The sequence below is a fragment of the Carcharhinus amblyrhynchos genome, unplaced genomic scaffold (assembly GCF_965287045.1).
Source record: "Carcharhinus amblyrhynchos unplaced genomic scaffold, sCarAmb.v2.hapA scaffold_583, whole genome shotgun sequence".
NCBI classification, from domain to species: Eukaryota; Metazoa; Chordata; class Chondrichthyes; order Carcharhiniformes; family Carcharhinidae; genus Carcharhinus; species Carcharhinus amblyrhynchos.
The window spans coordinates 15,367-37,634 of NW_027650323.1; the positions used below are offsets into that span (position 1 = coordinate 15,367).

At 51.8% G+C, this 22,268-nt stretch overlaps 1 protein-coding gene across 1 annotated transcript; it reads left to right on the plus strand.

The window, feature by feature from the left end:
- The first annotated feature begins 6,298 nt into the window (after nt 1–6,298).
- Nucleotides 6,299–15,288, plus strand: slc35b2 (solute carrier family 35 member B2). Its single transcript, XM_080184159.1, has 4 exons — nt 6,299–6,531; nt 10,815–10,999; nt 11,496–11,656; nt 14,152–15,288. Exons 1-4 carry the CDS (start codon nt 6,515–6,517, stop codon nt 15,085–15,087), a joined length of 1,299 nt encoding a protein of 432 aa, XP_080040285.1. The 5' UTR covers nt 6,299–6,514; the 3' UTR covers nt 15,088–15,288.
- Nucleotides 15,289–22,268: the final 6,980 nt, after the last annotated feature.

Genomic DNA, 22,268 nt, shown 5'->3' on the forward strand with positions numbered 1-22,268 from the left:
GGTAGTCCAAGCCACTAGCTTTGCTTGTTGGCCATGCTAAAATTGCTCCTTAGTGTCCTGGGATGCATAGGCTAGAGAGGGATTAGTGGGTAAATATGTGGGAATAGGATCTGGGTGGGATTGTGGTTGGTGCAGGCTCGATGGGCTGAATGGCCTCTCTCTGCACTGGAGGATTCTTTGATTCTAATTTGATCCAAGCTATTGCTATATATTGTGGTTAGTGGGGCCCAAGTTCTGACCTTTGTGTTATCCCACTGGTCACAGCTGGTCAGTGTGAGAATGGCCCTTTATCTTGTGTCTGTCAGTTCAGTGATTTGGGCTGTTTGACTTTTTAAAAACTCTCCATTCACCTGACGAAGAGGGTGTCCCTCGAAAGCTTGTGAGTATATTATCAAATAAATCGGTTGGACTAAAACCTGGTGTTGTCAGACTTTTTACTGTTTTTAAAACAGCACAGCAGAGGAGAGTGACCTGACTCGAGGGACCAATGGAAACTGAGTGAGTGGGGTCCTCTCTCAGGGTGTGCGGAGTGAGGGGACGAGAGGGTGGGGGTGTGTGGGGCAGAGGGTGGGGGTGTGCGGGGCAGAGGGTGGGGGTGTGCGGGGCGGAGGGTGGGGGTGTGCAGGGCAGAGGGTGGGGGTGTGCGGGGCGGAGGGTGGGGGTGTGCGGGGCAGAGGGTGGGGGTGTGCGGGGCGGAGGGTGGGGGTGTGCGGGGCGGAGGGTGGGGGTGTGCGGGGCGGAGGGTGGGGGTGTGCGGGGCGGAGGAGTAAGGGGGTGAGGGTGGGGGATGAGAGGGGTGTGTGGGGTGAGTGTGAGGGAGTTGGTGGTGTGAGGGGGTGTGCAGGATGAGGGTTGGGGGGTTGGTGGGAGGGGTACTGAGTGATGGGGGGATGTGCAGGGGATGGGAGTGTGAGGGAGGGGTGAGGTGTGGTGGGATGGGGGTGAGGATGGAGGGTTGGGGGGGGGTACCAGTAACGGCAGGGGTGTGAAGGCGTGCGCAAGGGTGGGGGTGAGGGATGCTGAGTGAGGGGAGTATGCGGGGTGAGGAGTGAGAGTGGTGGGAGATTTGGGGGGTAGGGGTGGGAGGTGAGGGGGTGTGTGGGGTGGTTGGGTGCTGGGGAGGGTGGGGGGTGTGCAGGGGGTGGGAGGGTGAGGGGTGGTGGGTGAGGTGTGTGCAGTGCAAGAGTGGGGAATGAGTGGTGCTGGGTGAGGGGGGTGCGTGGGGTGCAGAGTGAGGGTGGAGGGTTGGGGGTGGGTGCTGGGGAGAGTTGGGTGGGGGTTGTGAGAGGTGGTGGGTGAGGGAGTGGGAGGTGTGCGGCGTAGGGGCTGAGGGGTGTGTGGGACGAGGGTGGGGGATGAGTGGTGCTGGGTGAGGGGGATGCAGAGTGAGGGTGAAGGGTTGGGGGGTGGGTGCTGGGGAGGGGTGGGGGGTGTGAGGGGGGTGAAGGGTGGTGAGTGAGGGGGTGTGAGTGGGTGGTGGGGGTGAGGGGGTGTGTGGGTGATGGGTGTGAGTGAGGGGGTGTGAGTGGGTGGTGGGGGTGAGGGGGTGTGTGGGTGATGGGTGTGAGTGAGGGGGTGTGTGGGTGATGGGTGTGAGTGAGGGGGTGTGTGGGTGATGGGTGTGAGTGAGGGGGTGTGTGGGTGGTGGGGGTGAGGGGGGTGTGTGAGGAGGGTGAGGGGTGTGAGTGAGGGGGAAGAGTGGGGTGGGTGGTGAAGGGTGGGGGTCTTGGGGGGGTTTGCAGGGATGGGGAGAGAGTGGGGTCTGTGGCAGCGATGCAGGCAGTGAGGGTTAGAAGGTTTCAGAAGAGGAGTTCCATTTGTTAGAAAGTGAGAAAGGGTTCCTGCCGGCCTGGCACTGGTCAAACTGACAGGTCAACGTTAGAACAAGGATTGTCCAGAATTCACAGGAAAACAACACAAATTAGAGTCTTCAGCAGCTCAAAGAGAAGTTAAATAAGGATCCAGGATGGAGGACCTGTAGCCTTCCACCAGAAAGGTGCGAAAAACACAGCCACAAACAGTAGCTGTTGGCAGCTTTCAAAAGAGCTGACAGTCTTAAAGCAGTAATGCATTTAAAGAGGTAATGTATTTAAAGTTGCACAACATTTAATGATACAACCACAAGAAGGAACAAAAGACCAGGCCCAGAAAAATCAGAGAAGACTCCAGGAAGAGGGCAACTCTAAAAAGGGGGTCTGTAAACAATGCCAGAACTCAGTGGAGGAAATCAAAACCTCAAAAAGAGGCAATTGTGGAGCTCAGAGGAGGTAATAAACCCTCAAGCAAGTAGCAATGCCAGACTTGGAGTAAACAGTAAGAGTCCCGGCGGGGGCGGGGGGGGGGGTGCGGTGCAGAAGGAGGACAACAAAAGACCCCAGCAAAAGGGCAGTGGAAGACCCGAAATGGCTGAATGAAGAGTTGAAAGCAAAACTGAGTTAGGTCACATTCTTCTGTATAATAAGGCCTTTTTATCAATAAATTACAATAAAGCTGCAGTCAGTCAGAAAGTAAAGCAAGTCACAGCAGCAGAAGGAAGAGTGAAAAGAGCTGGATAAACTTCACCAGTAAATAAAAAATAAGATCAACATTTCTGACCCTCCTCTAAATGAGGAGAGGCCTAATTAATTCAAAAAACAAACAACTGTCCTGGTGGTCTGGAGGAATACACAGGAAGATCAAACAGAAAATGAAAGTGTAGGACAGACACAAAGGAATAAGTACTGCAGAAAGCCCAGATAAATGTTGGAAATGTCAGGGTAAAGTCAGAAAGAGAATCAAAGAGAGGGCATGAAAAAGTAAAATTTTAAAAAATCAAAGATGTTTTATTAATATATTAGTGGTAAAAGATTAGTTCACAAAAAGCAGAGATGAAGAAGTGAGGCTGTGTGTTGATGCAGTGGCTGTGGAAAAAGTTTTAAATGAATATTTTGTCTCCGTGTTTATAAAGGGAAGATGCAGATTCAGTAGTCCAGGAGGACCACTGAGATATTGGACAGGAAAGTCACAGAGAGAGAGGAAGTAGTCAAAAGGCTGGAACCATTGAAGGTTAATAAATCACCAGGGCCAGGTGGATTGTTTCTGAGGCTCCTGAAGGAGGTCAGGGAGGAGATAGCAGCTGCTCTCAGGATGATTTCCCAATCCTCGCTTGATGCAGGGGAGGTACCAGAGCACTGGAGAAATGCAAAGGTAGTTCTATTGTTTAAAAAGGGATTGAAGGAAATGCCAAACAATTATAGACCAGTTAGTCTTACGTCAGTGGTGGGCAGATTAATAGAATGAATCCTGAGGAATGGGAATACCTGTGGATGGACTTGTTAGGGATGGTCAGCATGGATTTGTTAAAAGAAAGTCTTGCCTCACAAATTTGATTGAATTCTTTGAGGAAGTGACAGGAAGGGTTGATGAAGGGAATTCAGTCAATGTGGTGTACATGGATTTTAACAAGGAGTTTGACAAGGTCCCACATTGCTGATTGGTCAGAAAAGTAAGAGGCCATGGGATACTGCGTAATGTGGCAAACTGGCTTTGTAACAGGAAATAAAGGGCAATAATCTATGGATGTCCTTGTGAATGGAAAGCTGTCTCACGTGGTGTTCCATAGGGCTTGGTGTCGGAACCCTTGCTGTTTGTGTTATATATTCATGATTTGGACATGAACATGGGAGGTGCGATTGGGAAATTTACAGACGACACAAAGAGATTAGCCGAGTGGTGGATAGTGTAGAGGAGAGCTATAATCTCCAAAACCATATCAATGGGTTGGTAGAGTGGGCGGTAAAGTGACAGGTGGATTTTAACATAGAGAAGTGTGAGATCATGTACTTAGAGAGTTTGAACAGTTATAGGAAATACACAGTAAATAGGAATATACAGTAAAAAGTCTCACAACACCAGGTTAAAGTCCATTCGGAATTGCGCTGCTCCAAAAGCTTCTGATTCCAAATAAATCCATTGGACTTTGAGCTGGTGTTGTGAGACTTCTTATTTTCTTGCTGGGCAGAGAAAAGGATCAACAATGGATTGGAAAGTGCCACCATCCGCGAGGTAAATTATGAACTCCTAGAGCTCCTGTTCCTCTTTATCAATAAATACCCTGTGTCCTTAACAAGGTCTGAAATCTCTTGACAAAACCCCAACAGTTCACCAGTCCTCAATCCAGGCAGATTGCCTCCTATTCCATGTTGTGAGAAACGCAGCTCACAGTCAAACAATTTAGTCAAGTTCTGAAGGAGCAAGATATTTTATTTAACGTTCTTGCAAGACCAGGTGTCCAATAAAATAGGCACACCTTACATCGATTTACAGCACATTTTATACTTTTTTACAAGCGTTGTAATGGCTTTGCAATGTGTTGTTCTCCCCTAATTGGTGGTCCCTGTCCCATCTATGTGTTATCATTCCCCTATTGGCTCGAGGTGCCCCAAGTTTCCATCCCCTCTACTCCCCATCTAACAATGTCTCCTGTTATCACAAGAGTGCATTAGTAAACTCATCCATCTTATCCAACACTGTTACATGTCCAGTTCAGATTGGCGGTAATCAATCCTTTGCCAACTTAATCACTGCTGTCCTGACTATCTCAGTGACCTTTTTCCCCCTTTTATGCTTAGTTGTAGAAACAACACATCTTGTATACCATTTGCTTTTTAAAACTTGGACCCACACATCTGGTGTTATTCCTACACCATAGGCAGTCTTTTTATTGTCCCTGACTATTGCTCTGTTAGCAGCAGCGAATTTTATGCCCTATGTTTGTGACTAAAATCACAGTTGTTTCTATAATGTGGGTTATCAATGTGCCTGACTATATCCAGTTTACCTGACTTTAGGCTATTTCTCTATGGTGTACAGATATATGTGTTAACAGCATCTTTACCTGTTGCTCACAATGTGCTTTCCTTTTGCTAATTAATCTTCTGTGGGGAACTTTATCCAAGGTTTTCTGAAAGTCCAAGTATACAATGTCCACTCACTCTCCTTTATCAATTCTGTTAGTAACATCTTCAAAAAACTCCAACCGGTTTGTAAATCCACACTGACTCTGCCCAATCACATCACCATTAACTTATCCTTTACAATCAATGCCACATTTTCCCTGTCACTGATACAAGGTGAACTGTCCCTCACACCCTGAAAGAGCAGGGGGACATTTACTACCTTCCAATCACCAGGAACTAGTCCAGAACCTAAAGAAATTTGGAAAATGATGACCGGTTTATCCACCAGCTCTACAGAAACCTCTTTAAAACCTCATTGCAGGACAATGATGGAGAAATGAAAGATTAGCCATGGTATTATTGAACAAGGGAGCGGTTCGGAGAGCTGGGTGATTCCTCCAGCTTCACCCAGGGCCCAGAGAGTGGGACAAATTCCCCCAATTCCTCCCACCCACTGGGGGCTCTGCAGTTATTCCTCCTGTCCACTGGGGGCACTGCAGTTATTCCTCCCACCCACTGGGGGCTCTGCAGTTATTCCTCCTGTCCACTGGGGGCACTGCAGTTATTCCTCCCACCCACTGGGGGGGCGGGGGCTGCAGTTATTCCTCCTGTCCACTGGGGGCACTGCAGTTATTCCTCCTGTCCACTGGGGGCACTGCAGTTATTCCTCCAACCCACTCAGGGCACTGCAGTTATTCCTCCTGTCCACTGGGGGCACTGCAGTTATTCCTCCCGCCCGCGGGGGGGGGGTGCTGCAGTTATTCCTCCAGTCCACTGGGGGCACTGCAATTATTCCTCCCGCCCGCGGGGGGGGGGGTGCTGCAGTTATTCCTCCCATCCACCGGGTCACTGCAGTTATTCCTGCCATCCACGAGGAACGCTGCAGTTGTTCCTCCTGTCCACTCCGGCGCTGCAGTTATTCTTCCCGCCCTCTGGGGTGCTGTAGTTATGCCTCCCATGCACAGGGGGCGCTGCTATGGGTCCTCCCGGCCGCTGGGGGCGCTCCGTTCTGTCCTCCCGCCCGCTCGGGGGGGAAATTACCACTCGGTCCACCGGGCCGCTAGGGGCGCTGCTCTGTGTCCTGCCGGGCGCGGGGGCCGGGGGCGGCCCGCCCCAGGTTCTCCAAGCCGCGGGGGGCGCTCCGCTCGGTCCTCCCAGCCGCAGGGGGCGCTGCTGTGGGTTGTCCTGGCCGCAGGGGCCGCTCCGCTCGGTCCTCCCGGCCGCAGGGGGCGCTGCTGTGGGTTGTCCTGGCCGCAGGGGCCGCTCCGCTCGGTCCTCCCGGCCGCAGGGGGCGCTGCTGTGGGTTGTCCTGGCCGCAGGGGCCGCTCCGCTCGGTCCTCCCGGCCGCAGGGGGCGCTCCTCTCCGGGTCCTCCCGGCCGCTGCTGGAGCCGCTATCCCGGGCGGGGAAGGTGCAGCATCGCCGCTGCCGCTCCCGGTGCCGCTGGAAGCCGCTCCCTCCCCGGGCAGCGCAGCCCGAAAGGCCGAGGCTCGGTGCCGGGTGATGCTGCAGCGGGGCCCAGGGGGAGAGGCCCCGGCGATTGAGGCGGCCTGAACCGGGACTGAGAGGTGGAGAGGCATGGAGCCCGGGAGGAGGTGGGAGAGAGGGGGGAGGGGAGGGAGAGAGGGGGGAGGGGAGGGGAGAGGGAGGGGGGAGAGAGAGGGAGGGGAGAGGGGAGGAGGGGAGAGGGGGGAGAGAGGAGGAGGGGGGAGAGGGGAGAGGGGAGGGAGGGGGAGGAGAGAGGGGAGGGGAGAGGGGGGAGAGAGAGGGGGGAGGGGGTGCGGAGAGGGGGAGGGGAGGGGGGAGAGAGAGGAGAGGGAAAGGGGTGAGGGGGTAAATGGTGGGGGTAGGGGAAGAGGAGAGAGAAGAAGAGGGAGTATTGGGGAGGAGGAGAGTGGAGGGGTGAGGGGGAAGAGTGAGTAATGTAGGGAAAGGAGGAGGGGGAGAGTGAGGGGAAGCGAGAGGGGAGACTGGGGCAGGAAGGGGAGTGAAGGAAGGAGTGCGGTGTCAGGGGAAGAAGGGGCAAGGAGAGCGGTGAGAGTGAGACAGGGAAATAGAGAGACAGGGAGAGTGTGGAGGGGAGAGAGAGACGGGGAGAGTGTGGAGGGAGAGAGAGACGGGGAGAGTGTGGAGGGGAGAGAGAGAGACAGGGAGAGTGTGGAGGGAGAGAGAGAGACAGGGAGAGTGTGGAGGAGAGAGAGAGACGGGGAGAGTGTGGAGGGGAGAGAGAGACGGGGAGAGTGTGGAGGGGAGAGAGAGACGGGGAGAGTGTGGAGGGGAGAGAGAGACGGGGAGAGTGTGGAGGGGAGAGAGAGAGACAGGGAGAGTGTGGAGGGAGAGAGAGAGACAGGGAGAGTGTGGAGGGGAGAGAGAGAGACGGGGAGAGTGTGGAGGGGAGAGAGAGAGACAGGGAGAGAGAGTGTGGAGGAGAGAGAGAGACGGGGAGAGAGAGTGTGGAGGAGAGAGAGAGTGTGGAGGAGAGAGAGAGACGGGGAGAGAGAGTGTGGAGGAGAGAGAGAGACGGGGAGAGAGAGTGTGGAGGAGAGAGAGAGACGGGGAGAGAGAGTGTGGAGGAGAGAGAGAGACGGGGAGAGAGAGTGTGGAGGAGAGAGAGAGATGGGGAGAGTGTGGAGGGGAGAGAGAGACAGGGAGAGTGTGGAGGAGAGAGAGAGACGGGGAGAGTGTGGAGGAGAGGGAGAGAGAGGGGAGAGTGTGGAGGAGAGAGAGAGACGGGGAGAGAGAGAGACAGGGAGAGTGTGGAGGGGAGAGAGAGAGACAGGGAGAGTGTGGAGGGGAGAGAGAGAGACAGGGAGAGAGAGTGTGGAGGAGAGAGAGAGACGGGGAGAGAGAGTGTGGAGAGAGAGAGAGACGGGGAGAGAGAGTGTGGAGGAGAGAGAGAGACGGGGAGAGAGAGTGTGGAGGAGAGAGAGAGACGGGGAGAGAGAGTGTGGAGGGGAGAGAGAGACGGGGAGAGTGTGGAGGGAGAGAGAGACGGGGAGAGTGTGGAGGAGAGAGAGAGACGGGGAGAGTGTGGAGGAGAGAGAGAGACGGGGAGAGTGTGGAGGAGAGAGAGAGACGGGGAGAGTGTGGAGGAGAGAGAGAGAGACGGGGAGAGTGTGGAGGGGAGAGAGAGAGACAGGGGAGAGTGTGGAGGAGAGAGAGAGACGGGGAGAGTGTGGAGGAGAGAGAGAGACGGGGAGAGTGTGGAGAGAGAGAGAGACGGGGAGAGAGAGAGACAGGGAGAGTGTGGAGGGAGAGAGAGAGACGGAGAGAGAGTGTGGAGGAGAGAGAGAGACGGGGAGAGAGAGTGTGGAGGAGAGAGAGAGACGGGGAGAGAGAGTGTGGAGGAGAGAGAGAGACGGGGAGAGAGAGTGTGGAGGAGAGAGAGAGACGGGGAGAGAGAGTGTGGAGGAGAGAGAGAGACGGGGAGAGAGAGTGTGGAGGGAGAGAGAGAGACGGGGAGAGAGAGTGTGGAGGAGAGAGAGAGACGGGAGAGAGAGTGGGAGGGAGAGAGGCGGGGAGAGTGTGGAGGAGAGAGAGAGACGGGGAGAGTGTGGAGGAGAGAGAGAGACGGGGAGAGTGTGGAGGAGAGAGAGATAGGGAGAGAGAGACAGGGAGAGTGTGGAGGGGAGAGAGAGAGACGGGGAGAGTGTGGAGGGAGAGAGAGAGACAGGGAGAGAGAGTGTGGAGGGAGAGAGAGAGACGGGAGAGAGTGTGGAGGAGAGAGAGAGACGGGGAGAGAGAGTGTGGAGGAGAGAGAGACGGGGAGAGTGTGGAGGGAGAGAGAGACGGGGAGAGTGTGGAGGAGAGAGAGAGACGGGGAGAGTGTGGAGGAGAGAGAGAGACGGGGAGAGTGTGGAGGAGAGAGAGAGACGGAGAGAGTGTGGAGGAGAGAGAGAGAGACAGGGAGAGTGTGGAGGAGAGAGAGAGACGGGAGAGTGTGGAGGAGAGAGAGAGAGACGGGGAGAGTGTGGAGGAGAGAGAGAGACGGGGAGAGTGTGGAGGAGAGAGAGAGACGGGGAGAGTGTGGAGGAGAGAGAGAGACGGGGAGAGTGTGGAGGGAGAGAGAGAGACGGGGAGAGTGTGGAGGAGAGAGAGAGAGACGGGGAGAGTGTGGAGGAGAGAGAGAGACGGGGAGAGTGTGGAGGAGAGGAGAGAGACGGGGAGAGTGTGGAGGGAGAGAGAGAGACGGGGAGAGTGTGGAGGGAGGAGAGAGAGACGGGGAGAGTGTGGAGGGGAGAGAGAGAGACGGGGAGAGTGTGGAGGGGAGAGAGAGAGACGGGGAGAGTGTGGAGGGGAGAGAGAGAGACGGGGAGAGTGTGGAAGGGGAGAGAGAGAGACGGGGAGAGTGTGGAGGAGAGAGAGAGACGGGGAGAGTGTGGAGGAGAGAGAAGAGACGGGGAGAGTGTGGAGGAGAGAGAGAGACGGAGTGTGGAGGGGAGAGAGAGAGACGGGGAGAGTGTGGAGGAGAGAGAGAGACGGGGAGAGTGTGGAGGAGAGAGAGAGACGGGGAGAGTGTGGAGGAGAGAGAGAGACGGGAGAGTGTGGAGGAGAGAGAGAGACGGGGAGAGTGTGGAGGAGAGAGAGAGAGACGGGGAGAGTGTGGAGGAGAGAGAGAGACGGGGAGAGTGTGGAGGAGAGAGAGAGACGGGGAGAATGTGGAGGGGAGAGAGAGACGGAGCGAGTGTCGAGGGGAGGGAGAGAGACGGGGCGAGTGTGGAGGGGAGGGAGAGTGTGGAGGGGAGAGAGAGAGACGGGGAGAGTGTGGAGGGGAGGGAGAGAGACGGGGAGAGTGTGGAGGGGAGGGAGAGAGACGGAGCGGGGGTGAGTGTGGAGGGGAGCGAGAGAGACGGGGCGGGGGGGAGTGTGGAGGGGAGGGAGAGACGGGGCGGGGGGGAGTGTGGAGGAGAGGGTGAGACGGGGGGTGGAGGTTAGTGTGGAGGAGAGGGTGAGACGGGGCGGGGGGGAGTGTGGAGGAGAGGGTGAGACGGGGGGTGGTGGTTAGTGTGGAGGAGAGGGTGAGACGGGGGGTGGAGGTTAGTGTGGAGGAGAGGGTGAGACGGGGGGTGGTGGTTAGTGTGGAGGAGAGGGTGAGACGGGGGGTGGTGGTTAGTGTGGAGGAGAGGGTGAGACGGGGGGTGGAGGTTAGTGTGGAGGAGAGGGTGAGACGGGGGGTGGTGGTTAGTGTGGAGGAGAGGGTGAGACGGGGGGTGGTGGTTAGTGTGGAGGAGAGGGTGAGACGGGGGGTGGTGGTTAGTGTGGAGGAGAGGGTGAGACGGGGGGTGGAGGTTAGTGTGGAGGAGAGGGTGAGACGGGGGGTGGAGGTTAGTGTGGAGGAGAGGGTGAGACGGGGGGTGGTGGTTAGTGTGGAGGAGAGGGTGAGACGGGGGGTGGTGGTTAGTGTGGAGGAGAGGGTGAGACGGGGGGTGGAGGTTAGTGTGGAGGAGAGGGTGAGACGGGGGTGGTGGTTAGTGTGGAGGAGAGGGTGAGACGGGGGGTGGAGGTTAGTGTGGAGGAGAGGGTGAGACGGGGGGTGGAGGTTAGTGTGGAGGAGAGGGTGAGACGGGGGGTGGAGGTTAGTGTGGAGGAGAGGGTGAGACGGGGGGTGGAGGTTAGTGTGGAGGAGAGGGTGAGACGGGGGGTGGTGGTTAGTGTGGAGGAGAGGGTGAGACGGGGGGTGGTGGTTAGTGTGGAGGAGAGGGTGAGACGGGGGTGGAGGTTAGTGTGGAGGAGAGGGTGAGACGGGGGGTGGAGGTTAGTGTGGAGGAGAGGGTGAGACAGGGGGTGGTGGTTAGTGTGGAGGAGAGCGCACGGGGGCAGTGATGGGATCAGCGGCTGTGATTTAACTCTGTGTGGATGGATTTGATGTGTATTACAGGAAGATCCTCCTTGTTCTGATGTTGTGTGTCTCTGTCAGCGCTACCGAGGATTCCACTCTGGATAGGGATTGGTCTGAATTCTGGATTCTGAGATTCTTCATCAATCTTGCTGGTTATTCCACCATCATCCTCCCCGGATATCTTCTCGTTCAATATTTCAAACACAGCAACTACCTGGAAACAGGTATAACAGTGTGGCAGGGTGTCTGCTCACGTGGGTGGGGGTGTCTGTGGCAGGGTGTCTGCTCACGTGGGTGGGGGTGTCTGTGGCAGGGTGCCTGCCCACATGGGTGGGGGTGTGTTGGGGGTGCAGTTTCTCTCTGTGGGTGACGGAGTGTGTGGGGGAGAGTTTCTCTGGGTGAGGGGTGAGACAGCAGTGTGAATCACTGTGTCACCGTGCTGCCCCGGGTCCCTGGCACTGTGAGACAGCAGTGTGAATCACTGTGTCACCGTGCTGCCCCGGGTCCCTGGCGCTGTGAGACAGCAGTGTGAATCACTGTGTCACCGTGCTGCCCCGGGTCCCTGGCGCTGTGAGACAGCAGTGTGAATCACTGTGTCACCGTGCTGCCCAGATGAGGAGGAATGTTTTTGCTGAGAGGGTTTAGTGTGACTGATGGTTTTAATATTGATCGTTGAGGTCTTTTCCATTTATCTGTGATATGTTATCTTCTGTGTTTTAGGCCGAGGCCTGTGTTTCCCTCTGATTAAAACCTGTGTGTTTGGGAGTGATCTGAAGTCCGGAGTGCAGGATGAACCTTCCCCAACTTCCCGAACTGAGGCGACAGAAACATCCTTCACCCGACAGACCTTTAAGTTGCTGGCCTGTGTTCTTGGATTACAGGTGACTGACTCCCACTGAGAGCAAGTCCTGCCCTGCGGATCCTCGGACAGCACCCAGCACCCTCCCCCATCTGTCTCCCACCAGAGCACCCAGCACCCTCCCCCATCTCTCTCTCTCCCACCAGAGCACCCAGCACCCTCCCCCATCTCTCTCTCTCCCACCAGAGCACCCAGCACCCTCCCCCATCTCTCTCTCCCACCAGAGCACCCAGCACCCTCCCCCATCTCTCTCTCTCCCACCAGAGCACCCAGCACCCTCCCCCATCTCTCTCTCTCCCACCAGAGCACCCAGCACCCTCCCCCATCTCTCTCTCTCCCACCAGAGCACCCAGCACCCTCCCCCATCTCTCTCTCTCCCACCAGAGAGCCCTGCTTGGATCTGCCTGTCCGTAAGCCTTCATCCCACTAATTAAAATCCTCTCTATATTCTCCTTTAATGTGTTTAACATTGCAGCATTCACTGCACTCTCAGGTAGGGAATTCCACAGATTCACCTCTCTGAGTGAAGTATTTCCTCCTCATTTCTGTTCTAAATCTGCCTCTCCTTTAGCCAAAAATGATATCTCTCGTTCTCAAATCTTCAGCAAGTGGAAACATCCTCTCAGCATCTCCCCTTTAGCATCTGAAATCAATTAGATCTCCCCTCATTCTTCTAAACTCCAGCCAGAATAGGTGTAAACTGCTCAATCTCTCTTCATAAGATAAGTTCTTCATCCTGTAATCAATCTAGTGAAGCTCCTCTGAACTGACTCAAATGCATTTACGTCCTCCCTCAGATAAGGGGACCAGAACTGTATGCAAGATTCCAGATTGGCCTCGACTGTGCTCAGTAGAGCTGCAGCAGCACTTGCCAATGTTTAGACCAGATCCCTCTACACTGAAGCATTTTGTTGTTTCTCTCCATTTAGATGATTTGCCTTTTTATTGCACAGATCAGAATAGATCACCTCACACTTATCCATATTAAATTCCATCTGCCGTTTACTGCCCCATTCACTTAATCTATATCCAATTGTAAGTTATTTTGTTATCGTGATTTACATCTGTTTTGTAAATCTGGTTCTAGTCCACTCTATCCCTGCATCCACGTCCTTAATACATGTGGTAGATAGTTGGGGCCTGTGGTCTGAATCCTGGGACACCTCATTAATTACATCTTGCCAAGCTGACAAAGACCCATTTATCCTGACTCTGCTTTCTACAGGCTGACCAATCCTCTATCCTAATGAATAAATGGCCCCTAACCCCATGGGGTCGCACCTTGGATATTAACCATTTGTGCAGCACCCTATCAAGCCACCTTCTGAAAGTCCACATACACAACATCAACAATATCCACTTTGGTACATCTTCAAAGCACGCTGGCAAACCCAGTCAAACATGAGTTACCCTTCATTAACCGCACTGACTCCGATGGATTGTGTTTTGACTTTCCAAATGTCCCATTACTACTTCCATTATAATGAATTCTGAAAATTTCCCAACAACAGACATTAAACCAACCGATCTGTCGTTCCCTACTTTCTGCCTTTCTCCCTTTTTGAATAAGGATGCTATATTAGCATTTTTCCAATGCACTGGAACCTTTCCTACAGTCTGGGAATTTTGGAATATTATAACCAATGGATTCACTATCTCTGCTGTCACTTCCTTTAAAACCCTGGGATGTCAGCCATCGGGCCCTGGGGACTTGTCTGCCTTTAATCCTAATAGTTTGCTCAGTACTTTTCCTTAGTGATGGCAATTGTTTTAAATTTCTCCTTTTCAGTTACCTGTTACCAGTGGGATGGTTCTGTGGAACAGGCAGAATATTAACTTAGCCTGTACCACTCCTGTCTCTTCCTCTCAGGGACTAACATTGACTTCCGTTACTTTCTTCCTTTTATATACTTATCGAATCTTTTGCTATCAGTTTTTAAATTTTGCACTAGAATTAATTTTTAATTTGCCATTGCTCCTTTTATTACTTTTTTAAGTAACACTTTGGTTTGTAAAAGTTTCCCAATGCTCTAGCTCCCTGGTTCTTAGAGATGGTAATATAGTAGGTTAGTTATCCAGAGACCCGGGTTCAAGTCCCACCATGGCAAGTGGTGGAATTTCAATTTAATTCAGAACAAAATGTTGGAATATAAAGCTAGTCTCAATAATGGCGACCATGAAATTTTCATCAATTGTCATAAGAACCCACCTGGGCCACTAATGTCCTTTAGAGACAGAAATCTGCTGGTTTCGCTGTGATTCCAGATCCACCGTTTTCTGAGTGAATGAGTGAGTAACTCACTTCATGGGTAATGGAGGATAGGCAGCAAATGCTGATCTTGCCAGCGATGCCTGTGTGATCCTCTTCCAGAAGGTGAGAGGCCAATAATACTGAACTCTAACGATGGCCATGCCCCCCCCTCACCCAGGAGACAGAGTGACCACTCCCCCCCCCTCTAAACTCTCACCTCGTTTTGTGATTTGCCCTGATCAGTGGTTTGTGTGTTTTCTCCCCAGGCTTCCTACCTGACGTGGGGGGTTCTGCAGGAACGGGTGATGACCAGGGCGTATGGGAGAACAGAGACTGACCCTGGTGTGAAGTTCCAGGACTCCCAGTTTCTGGTTTTTATGAACCGTATCCTAGCTGTCACAGTGGCTGGCCTGTGCTGCGCTCTCACTAAACAGCCTCGTCACGGGGCTCCCATGTACAAATATTCCTTTGCTTCCATCTCCAACATCCTGAGCAGCTGGTGCCAGTATGAAGCTTTGAAGTTTATCAGTTTTCCCACCCAGGTACTGGCCAAGGCTTCCAAAGTCATTCCTGTAATGCTGATGGGCAAGATTGTATCTCACAAGAGTTATGAATACTGGGAGTACCTGACAGCCATTCTCATCTCTGTCGGAGTCAGTATGTTCCTGTTATCCAACACGCAGAACAAACATCCGCCCACCGTCACTACCTTCTCCGGTGTGGTCATCCTCGCTGGCTACATCCTCTTTGACAGTTTCACCTCCAACTGGCAGGACGCTCTCTTCAAGTACAAGATGTCCTCTATCCAGATGATGTTTGGAGTGAATCTCTTCTCCTGCCTTTTCACCATTGGTTCACTCCTGGAACAGGGTGCTTTCTTCCAGTCGCTGCTCTTTATGATCCAGCACCCTGAGTTTGCAGTACACGCTGGCTTATTATCCATTTGTTCAGCGTGCGGACAGCTCTTCATTTTTTACACCATTAGCCAGTTTGGAGCTGCTGTCTTCACCATCATCATGACCCTTCGCCAGGCATTTGCCATCCTCCTGTCCTGCTTTATCTACGGTCACTCTGTCACGGTGGTGGGTGCTTTCGGACTGGTCACTGTTTTCTTCTCTCTCTTCCTGCGGGTTTATGCCAGGAGTAGGATGAAGAGTAAGAAGAGGATAGCGCAGGGCCAGGCTCCAGTTCAGAAGGTGTAACTGGGGACTGGGCTCATTGGCACACGTCTTTCTGGATAGTTAGAGCACTGAGCAGTGCAGTGATCAGGGAGAGCTGATGGGAATGAAGCGGAGAAACTCCATTAGAACCTGCAGAGTGAACAGCCTGGCTGTCTGTGCAGATAGAGACAGCAGCCATTGCAACGTTACCCCCCTTTACAGCGCAACCCTCCCCAGCCCCACTCCCCCTATACCCCCCCCCCCCCCCCCCCCCCACCCCTCCCCGGCCCCTGCTCCCCCCTGCCAGAACCCACACTCCTTTCCCCACCCAAACAAGCCCCTCACAGTAGTAGAACATTTCCTCCCTCCATGTTTCTGCTCTAATATGGACACCACTCAATGCTTGTCTTTGGTACAGTGGTTTCACGTTTGTGTGAGGGCCGTTTTATCCAAATCTCTGATTTGAACATTTTATTCCGTTCTCTTCCACCTCCCCCTGGTGGGGAAATCTAGTTGCCCATTCGATTTCCCTCACAATTCTCAGTATCCCCAGCAGGTCAGATGCAGATAGATGTGATGTTTGTACAGACTGCTGTCTTTCTGGGCTGAATCAGCACTGACTCCTGTTTGCATTTGAAGGTGTGGCTCTCCATATCCGGTTTGAAGTAGAGTTTTGTCAGCTGCAGTGAGTTCTGTCCTGACACTCCACCCTGGCTTCACATTGCAAAGCTCACGCTCAGTGGGCCTTTATAGAACCATAGAGAATTACAGCTCAGAAACAGGCCTTTTGCCCCTTCTTGTCTGTGCCAAACCATTTTTCTGCCTAGTCCCACTGACCTGTACCTGGACCATATCCCTCCACACCCCTCTCATCCATGTACCCATGGACAGGGAGAGTATACAGAGTGTGTGTCTGTGTATATCATAGAATCCCAACAGTACAGAAGGAAGCCATTCAGCCCATCGAGTCTGTACTGATCACAATCCCACCCAGATGCTATTCCTGCATATTTACCCTGCTAATCCCCTACACTCAGGTAAATTTAACATGGCCAATCAACCTAACCCGCACATCTTTGGACTGTAGGAGGAAACCAGAGCACCCGGAGGAAACCCACGCAGACACGGGGAGAACATGCAAACTCCACACAGACAGTGACCCAAGGCCAGAATCAAATACTGGTCCCAGGCGCTGTGAGGCAGCAGTGCTGTTCACTGTGCCAGTCTCTGTGGATGCATATGAACCTATATGAGCAGGAACAGTATCCTTTGTTAGTCTGTGGGTGTATACAGACAGGGAGAGTATACAGACAGGGAGAGCATACTGTGTGTCAGTCTGGGTGTATACAGACAGGGAGAGCATACTGTGTGTCAGTCTGGCTGTATACAGACAGGGAGAGTATAATAATGTTATTCTGTGGATGCACCCTTTTATTGTGGAGTCCAAGAGGTGTTGACAAAAGTCGTAGGTAGAAGGATTGGACTGAGGCATTCACTGAATGTTAAAATGGGCGGTGTGGGCTTGTGGGGCCGAAGGGCCTTTTTCCTGTGTTTTGTTCTTTGATCATATGGACAGAGGGAGTATACAGTGTGAGATTCAGTGTGTGTATATGGACAGGAGTATACAGGGAGGATACAGTGTGTTATTCCGTGGCTGTTTATGGGCTGGGGTAGTGTACAGAGTATGATTCTGTGCATGTATATGGTGTGGGGCTGTTGAGGTGTGTGTGGGGAGGGGGTGTTGAGGTGCGTGTGGGGAGGGGCTGTTGAGGTGTATATGGGAAGGGATGAGCTGGAAGCGCTGTTCAATAAAAAATTATAACATTTTTGTTATTTCTTATCTTTTGCATTCTTCAAGTAACAGGGTATTTAGAAATCTGGAATTATTCCAGCCTATTACCTGGGACTATGTTTACACAACATTCCCCTTTAACCTGGGACTGTGTTTACACAACATTATCTTTTAACCTGGGACTGCGTTTACACAACGTTTCCCTTGAACCTGGGACTGCATTTACACAACATTCCCTTTTAACCACATTCCCAGTTCCCTGAGCTTTCCTGGGACTGGGATTGGTTCCCCAATCTCTCCTGGAGCCGGGGTTGATTCACTGAGGTTGGAGCCAGGATTGGTTCCCCGATCCCTCCCGCCGCTGGGAACGATTCTCCAATCCCTGATGGAGCTGGGATTGTTTCCCTGATATCTACCAACACTGGCAATGATTCTCCAATCTCTCCCGGAGCCGGGATTGGTTCCCCGGGGCCTCTGTTATGGGTGGAGGTTTGGCTATGCGGAATTCTTGGTTGTCACTGGCAGTGATGTCGAGATGTAGGAGACCAGGAGCTGACTCCTGTGTTCCTCATCACAAGCTGGGTGACACTTAATGAAGAAAGGCATTGAGATCCCTGCCCCCCCCCCCCCCCCCCCCCCCGAAGCTTAACTCCCCACATTCACATATCTACAGCACCAGGCTCTCATACCCCAGCCTTTCATCTGTCCCTGCTTTCCCTCTGTTGTTTAGGCAGAGATAGATACGGGAAAAGGCAGAATGGGGATGAGAAAAATATCAGCCATGATTGAATGGTGGAGCAGACTTGATGGGCTGAATGGTCTAATTTTGCTCCTATGTCCTATGATCTTATGTCTGTCTCTCTCAGTTCCTCACTCTTCCTCTCCCTGGATTTCCCAATCATTCTCCCTTGCTTATCCGCTGTGTCCTGTTTTTCTCACTGTGCTGCTCTTTCTCACTCACTCTCCTCCTGTTTGTTTTTGTTGTCTTTTCTCTTTTCATCCATTAACTTTCTTTTTGATTTTATTATTATCACATGTATTAACATACTGTTAAAAGTATTGTTTCATAAGAACATAAGAAATAGGAGCAGGAGTAGGCCAACTAGCCCTTCGAGCCTGCCCCGCCATTCAATAAGATCATGGCTGATCTGTCATGGCTCAGTTCCACATTCCCGCCCTCTCCCCATAACCCTTAATCCCCTCTCTTATCAAAAACCCATCAACCCGCGTCTTAAAAATATTTAGCGAGGTAGCCTCCACCACTTCAACGGGCAGAGAATTCCAGAGATTCACCACCCTTTGAGTGAAGAAGTTCCTCCTCAACTCCGTTCTAAACCGCCCCCCTTTATCTTGAGGCTGTGCCCCCTAGTCCTCCTGTCCTTTCTAAGTGGGAAGAATCCCTCCACCTCTATCCTATCCATCCCATTCATCATCTTATACGTCTCAATGAGATCTCCCCTCATTCTTCTAAACTCTAGTGAGTACAAGCCTAGTTTATTCAGCCTCTCATAGCTCAACCCCCTCAACTCCGGTATCAGCCTAGTAAACCTCCTCTGCACTCCCTCCAAGGCCAAAATATCCTTGCGTAAGTACGGCGCCCAAAACTGCACACAGTACTCCAGCTGCGGCCTCACCAATGTCCTATACAGCTGCAGCAAGACCTCCCTACTTTTATATTCAATCCCCCTCGCTATGAAGGCCAGCATCCCATTTGCCTTCCTGACCACCTGCTGCACCTGCAAGCTGGGTTTTTGTGACTCATGCACAAGGACCCCGAGGTCCCTCTGCACCGTCGCCTGCTGCAGTTTTTCGCCACGTAATAATCCTTCCTACCATTATTCCTACCTTGCACACTATACAGACAAAGCATACCATTCATAGAGAAGGAGAGAGTGCAGAATGTAGTGTTACAGCCATAGCTAGGGTGTAGAGCAAGATCAACTTAATGTGAGGTAGGTCCATTCAAAAGTCTGATAGCAGCAGGGAAGAAGCTGTTCTTGAGTCGGTCGGTACGTAGCCTCAGACTTTTGTATCTTTTTCCCGATGGAAGAAGGTGGAAGAGAGAATGTCCGGGGTGTGTGGGGTCCTTAATTACACTGGCTGCTTTCCCGAGGCAGTGGGAAGTGTAGACAGAGTCAATGGATGGGAGGCTGGTTTGTGTGATGGATTGGGCTACATTCACAACCTTTTGTAGTTCCTTATGGTCTTGGGCAGAGCAGGAACCCAGACCAAGCTGTGATACAACCCGAAAGAATGCTTTCTATGGGGCATCTGTAAAAGTTGGTGAGAGTCGTAGCTGACATGCCAAATTTCCTTAGTCTTCTGAGAAAGTAGAGGTGTTGGTGGGGCTTTCTTAACTATAGTGTCAGCGTGGGGGGAACCAGGACAGGTTGCTGGTGATCTGGACACCTAAAAACTTGGAGGTCTCGGCTCTTTCCACTTTGTCCCGGTTGTTGCAAACCAGAGCATGTTCTCCTTTATGTTTTCTGAAGTCGATGACAATCTCCTTCATTTTATGGACACTGAGGGAGAGATTATTGTTGCCACATCAGATTCTCTCTTGCTTGTCGTCCCTGCCCATTCCTGTTTCTCGCTCCTGTCATTTTTCTGATTTTTTAAATTTCTCTCGTGTATTTTTCTCTGCTCTGGCTTACAAGCTCTCCTGTTTCTCCCCCTCTGTTTTCTCTCTCTTTCCTGCTTATTTTGCTACCTTTTCCTTGGCCCTCATTCCTGAGTTTCAGGAAGTTGCTGACAGGAACATAGTGATAGGAGCTGTACTGTCACCACCTTCCTGTATGAAGTTGAGCAAGCAATGTGAACGCACAGTCTGAGACACTGAGAGGTTTGATTATATCTTCAGTGTTGCAGACAAGGAAAGCATTGAGTCAGGGTGGGAACCTTTGCCAGTAGCTGGTCCCACAGGGCAGTGCAGCAGCTCAGACTTAGCGCTCCTGAACTGCGGTGCAATTATAGAGTCATAAAGGTTTACAGTATGGAAACAGGCCCTTCGGCCCAACTTGTCCATGCTGCCCTTTTTTTTAAACCCCTAAACTAATCCCAATTGCCCATATTTGGACCATATCCCTTTATACCCATTGAACTGTCTCAATGCTTTTTAAAAGATAAAATTGTACCCACCTCTACTACTGCCTCTGGCAGCTCGTTCCAGACACTCACCACCCTCTGTGTGAAAAAATTGCCCCTCTGGACACTTTTGTATCTCTCCCCTCTCACCTTAAACCTATGCCCTCTAGTTTTAGACTCCCCTACTTTTGGGAAAAGATATTGACTATCTACCTTGTCTATAGAACATAGAACATTACAGCGCAGAACAGGCCCTTCGGCCCACGATGTTGCGCCGACCAGTTACAAAACAATGACCCACTAACCTAAACCAATCCCTTTTCGTCCATAAACCTATCCACGGATCTCTTAAACGCCCCCAAACTAGGCGCATTTACAACTGCAGCAGGCAGGGCATTCCAATCCCTCACCACCCTCTGGGTAAAGAACCTACCCCTGACATCCGTCCTATAACTACCCCCCCTTAATTTAAAGCCATGCCCCCTCGTGCTAGATTTCTCCATCAGAGGAAAAAGGCTATTACTATCCACCCTATCTAAACCTCTAATCATCTTATATGTTTCAATAAGATCCCCTCTTAGCTGCCTTCTTTCCAGCGAAAACAACCCCAAATCCCTCAGCCTCTCCTCATAGGACCTCCCCTCCATACCAGGCAACATCCTGGTAAACCTCCTCTGCACCCTCTCCAAAGCCTCCACATCCTTCCTGTAATGTGGGGACCAGAACTGCACACAGTACTCCAAGTGCGGCCGCACCAGAGTTGTGTACAGTTGCAACATGACGCTGCGACTCCTAAATTCAATCCCCCTACCAATAAACGCCAAGACACCATATGCCTTCTTAACAACCTTATCTACTTGACTCCCAACTTTCAGGGATCTATGTACACATACACCTAGATCCCTCTGCTCATCCACACTATTCAAAGTCCTCCCGTTAGCCCTATACTCGACACATCTGTTATTCCTATGCCCCTCATTATTTTACAGATCCCTATAAGATAATCTCTCAGCCTCCTACGCTCCAGAGACAAAAGTCCCAGTCTATCCAGCCTCTCCTTATAACTCAATCCATCAAGTCCTGGTAGCATCTGGGACTTGATGGTTTGTAAATGGTTGATGGTTTGTACATCCAGTAAATCTTTTCTGCACTCTTTCTAGTTTAATAATATCCTTTCTATAATAGGGTGACCCAGAACTGTACACAGTATTGCAAGTGTGGCCTTACCAATGTCTTGTACAACTTTAACCAGACGTCCCAACTCCTGTATTCAATGTTCTGACCAATGAAACCAAGCATGCCGAATGCCTTCTTCACCACTCTGTCCACCTGTGACTCCACTTTCAAGGAGCTATGAACCTGTACCTCTAGATCTCTTTGTTCTGTAACTCTCCCCAACGCCCTACCATTAACTGAGTAAGTCCTGCCCTGGTTCAACCTACCAAAATGCATCACCTCACATTTATCTAAATTAAACTCCATCTGCCATTCGTCAGCCCACTGGCCCAATTGATCAAGATCCTGTCGCAATTGGAGAAAACCTACCTCACTGTCCACCATGTACCCAATCTTGGTGTCCTCTTCAAACTTACTAACCATGCCTCCTATATTCTCATCCAAATCATTAATATAAATGACAAATAACAGTGGACCCAGCACTGATCCCTGAGGCACACCGCTAGTCACAGGCCTCCAGTCTGAAAGCCAACCCTCCACAACCACCCTCTAATTTAGAACATAGAACAGTACAGCACAGTACAGGCCCTCTGGCACTCTATGTTGTGCTGAGCTACGTCTAAACCCAAGATCAAGCTATCCCACTCCCTATCATTCCGGTTTGCTCCATGTGCCTATCCAATAATCGCTTGAAAGTTCCTAAAGTGTCCGACTCCACTATCACAGCAGGCAGTGCATTCCACACCCCAACCACTCTCTGAGTAACGAATCTACCTCAGAGATCCCTCCTATATCTCCCACCATGAACCTTACAGTTATGCCCCCTAGTAACAGCTACATCCACCCGAGGAACTAGTCTCTGAATATCCACCCTATCTATCCCTCTCATCATCTTATAAACCTCTATGAAGTTGCCTCTCATCCTCCTCTGTTCTAAAGAGAAAAGCCTCAGTTCCCTCAACCTTTCCTCATAAGACCTACCCTCCAAACCAGGCAGCATCCTGGTAAATCTCCTCTGCACTCTCTCCAATGTTTCCACATCCTTCTTATGGTGACCATACCTGCACACAATATTCCAGATATGGTCTCACCAACATCTGGTACAGTTCCAGGATAACCCCACGGCTCTTAAACTCAAACCCTCTGTTAATAAACGCTAACACACTATAAG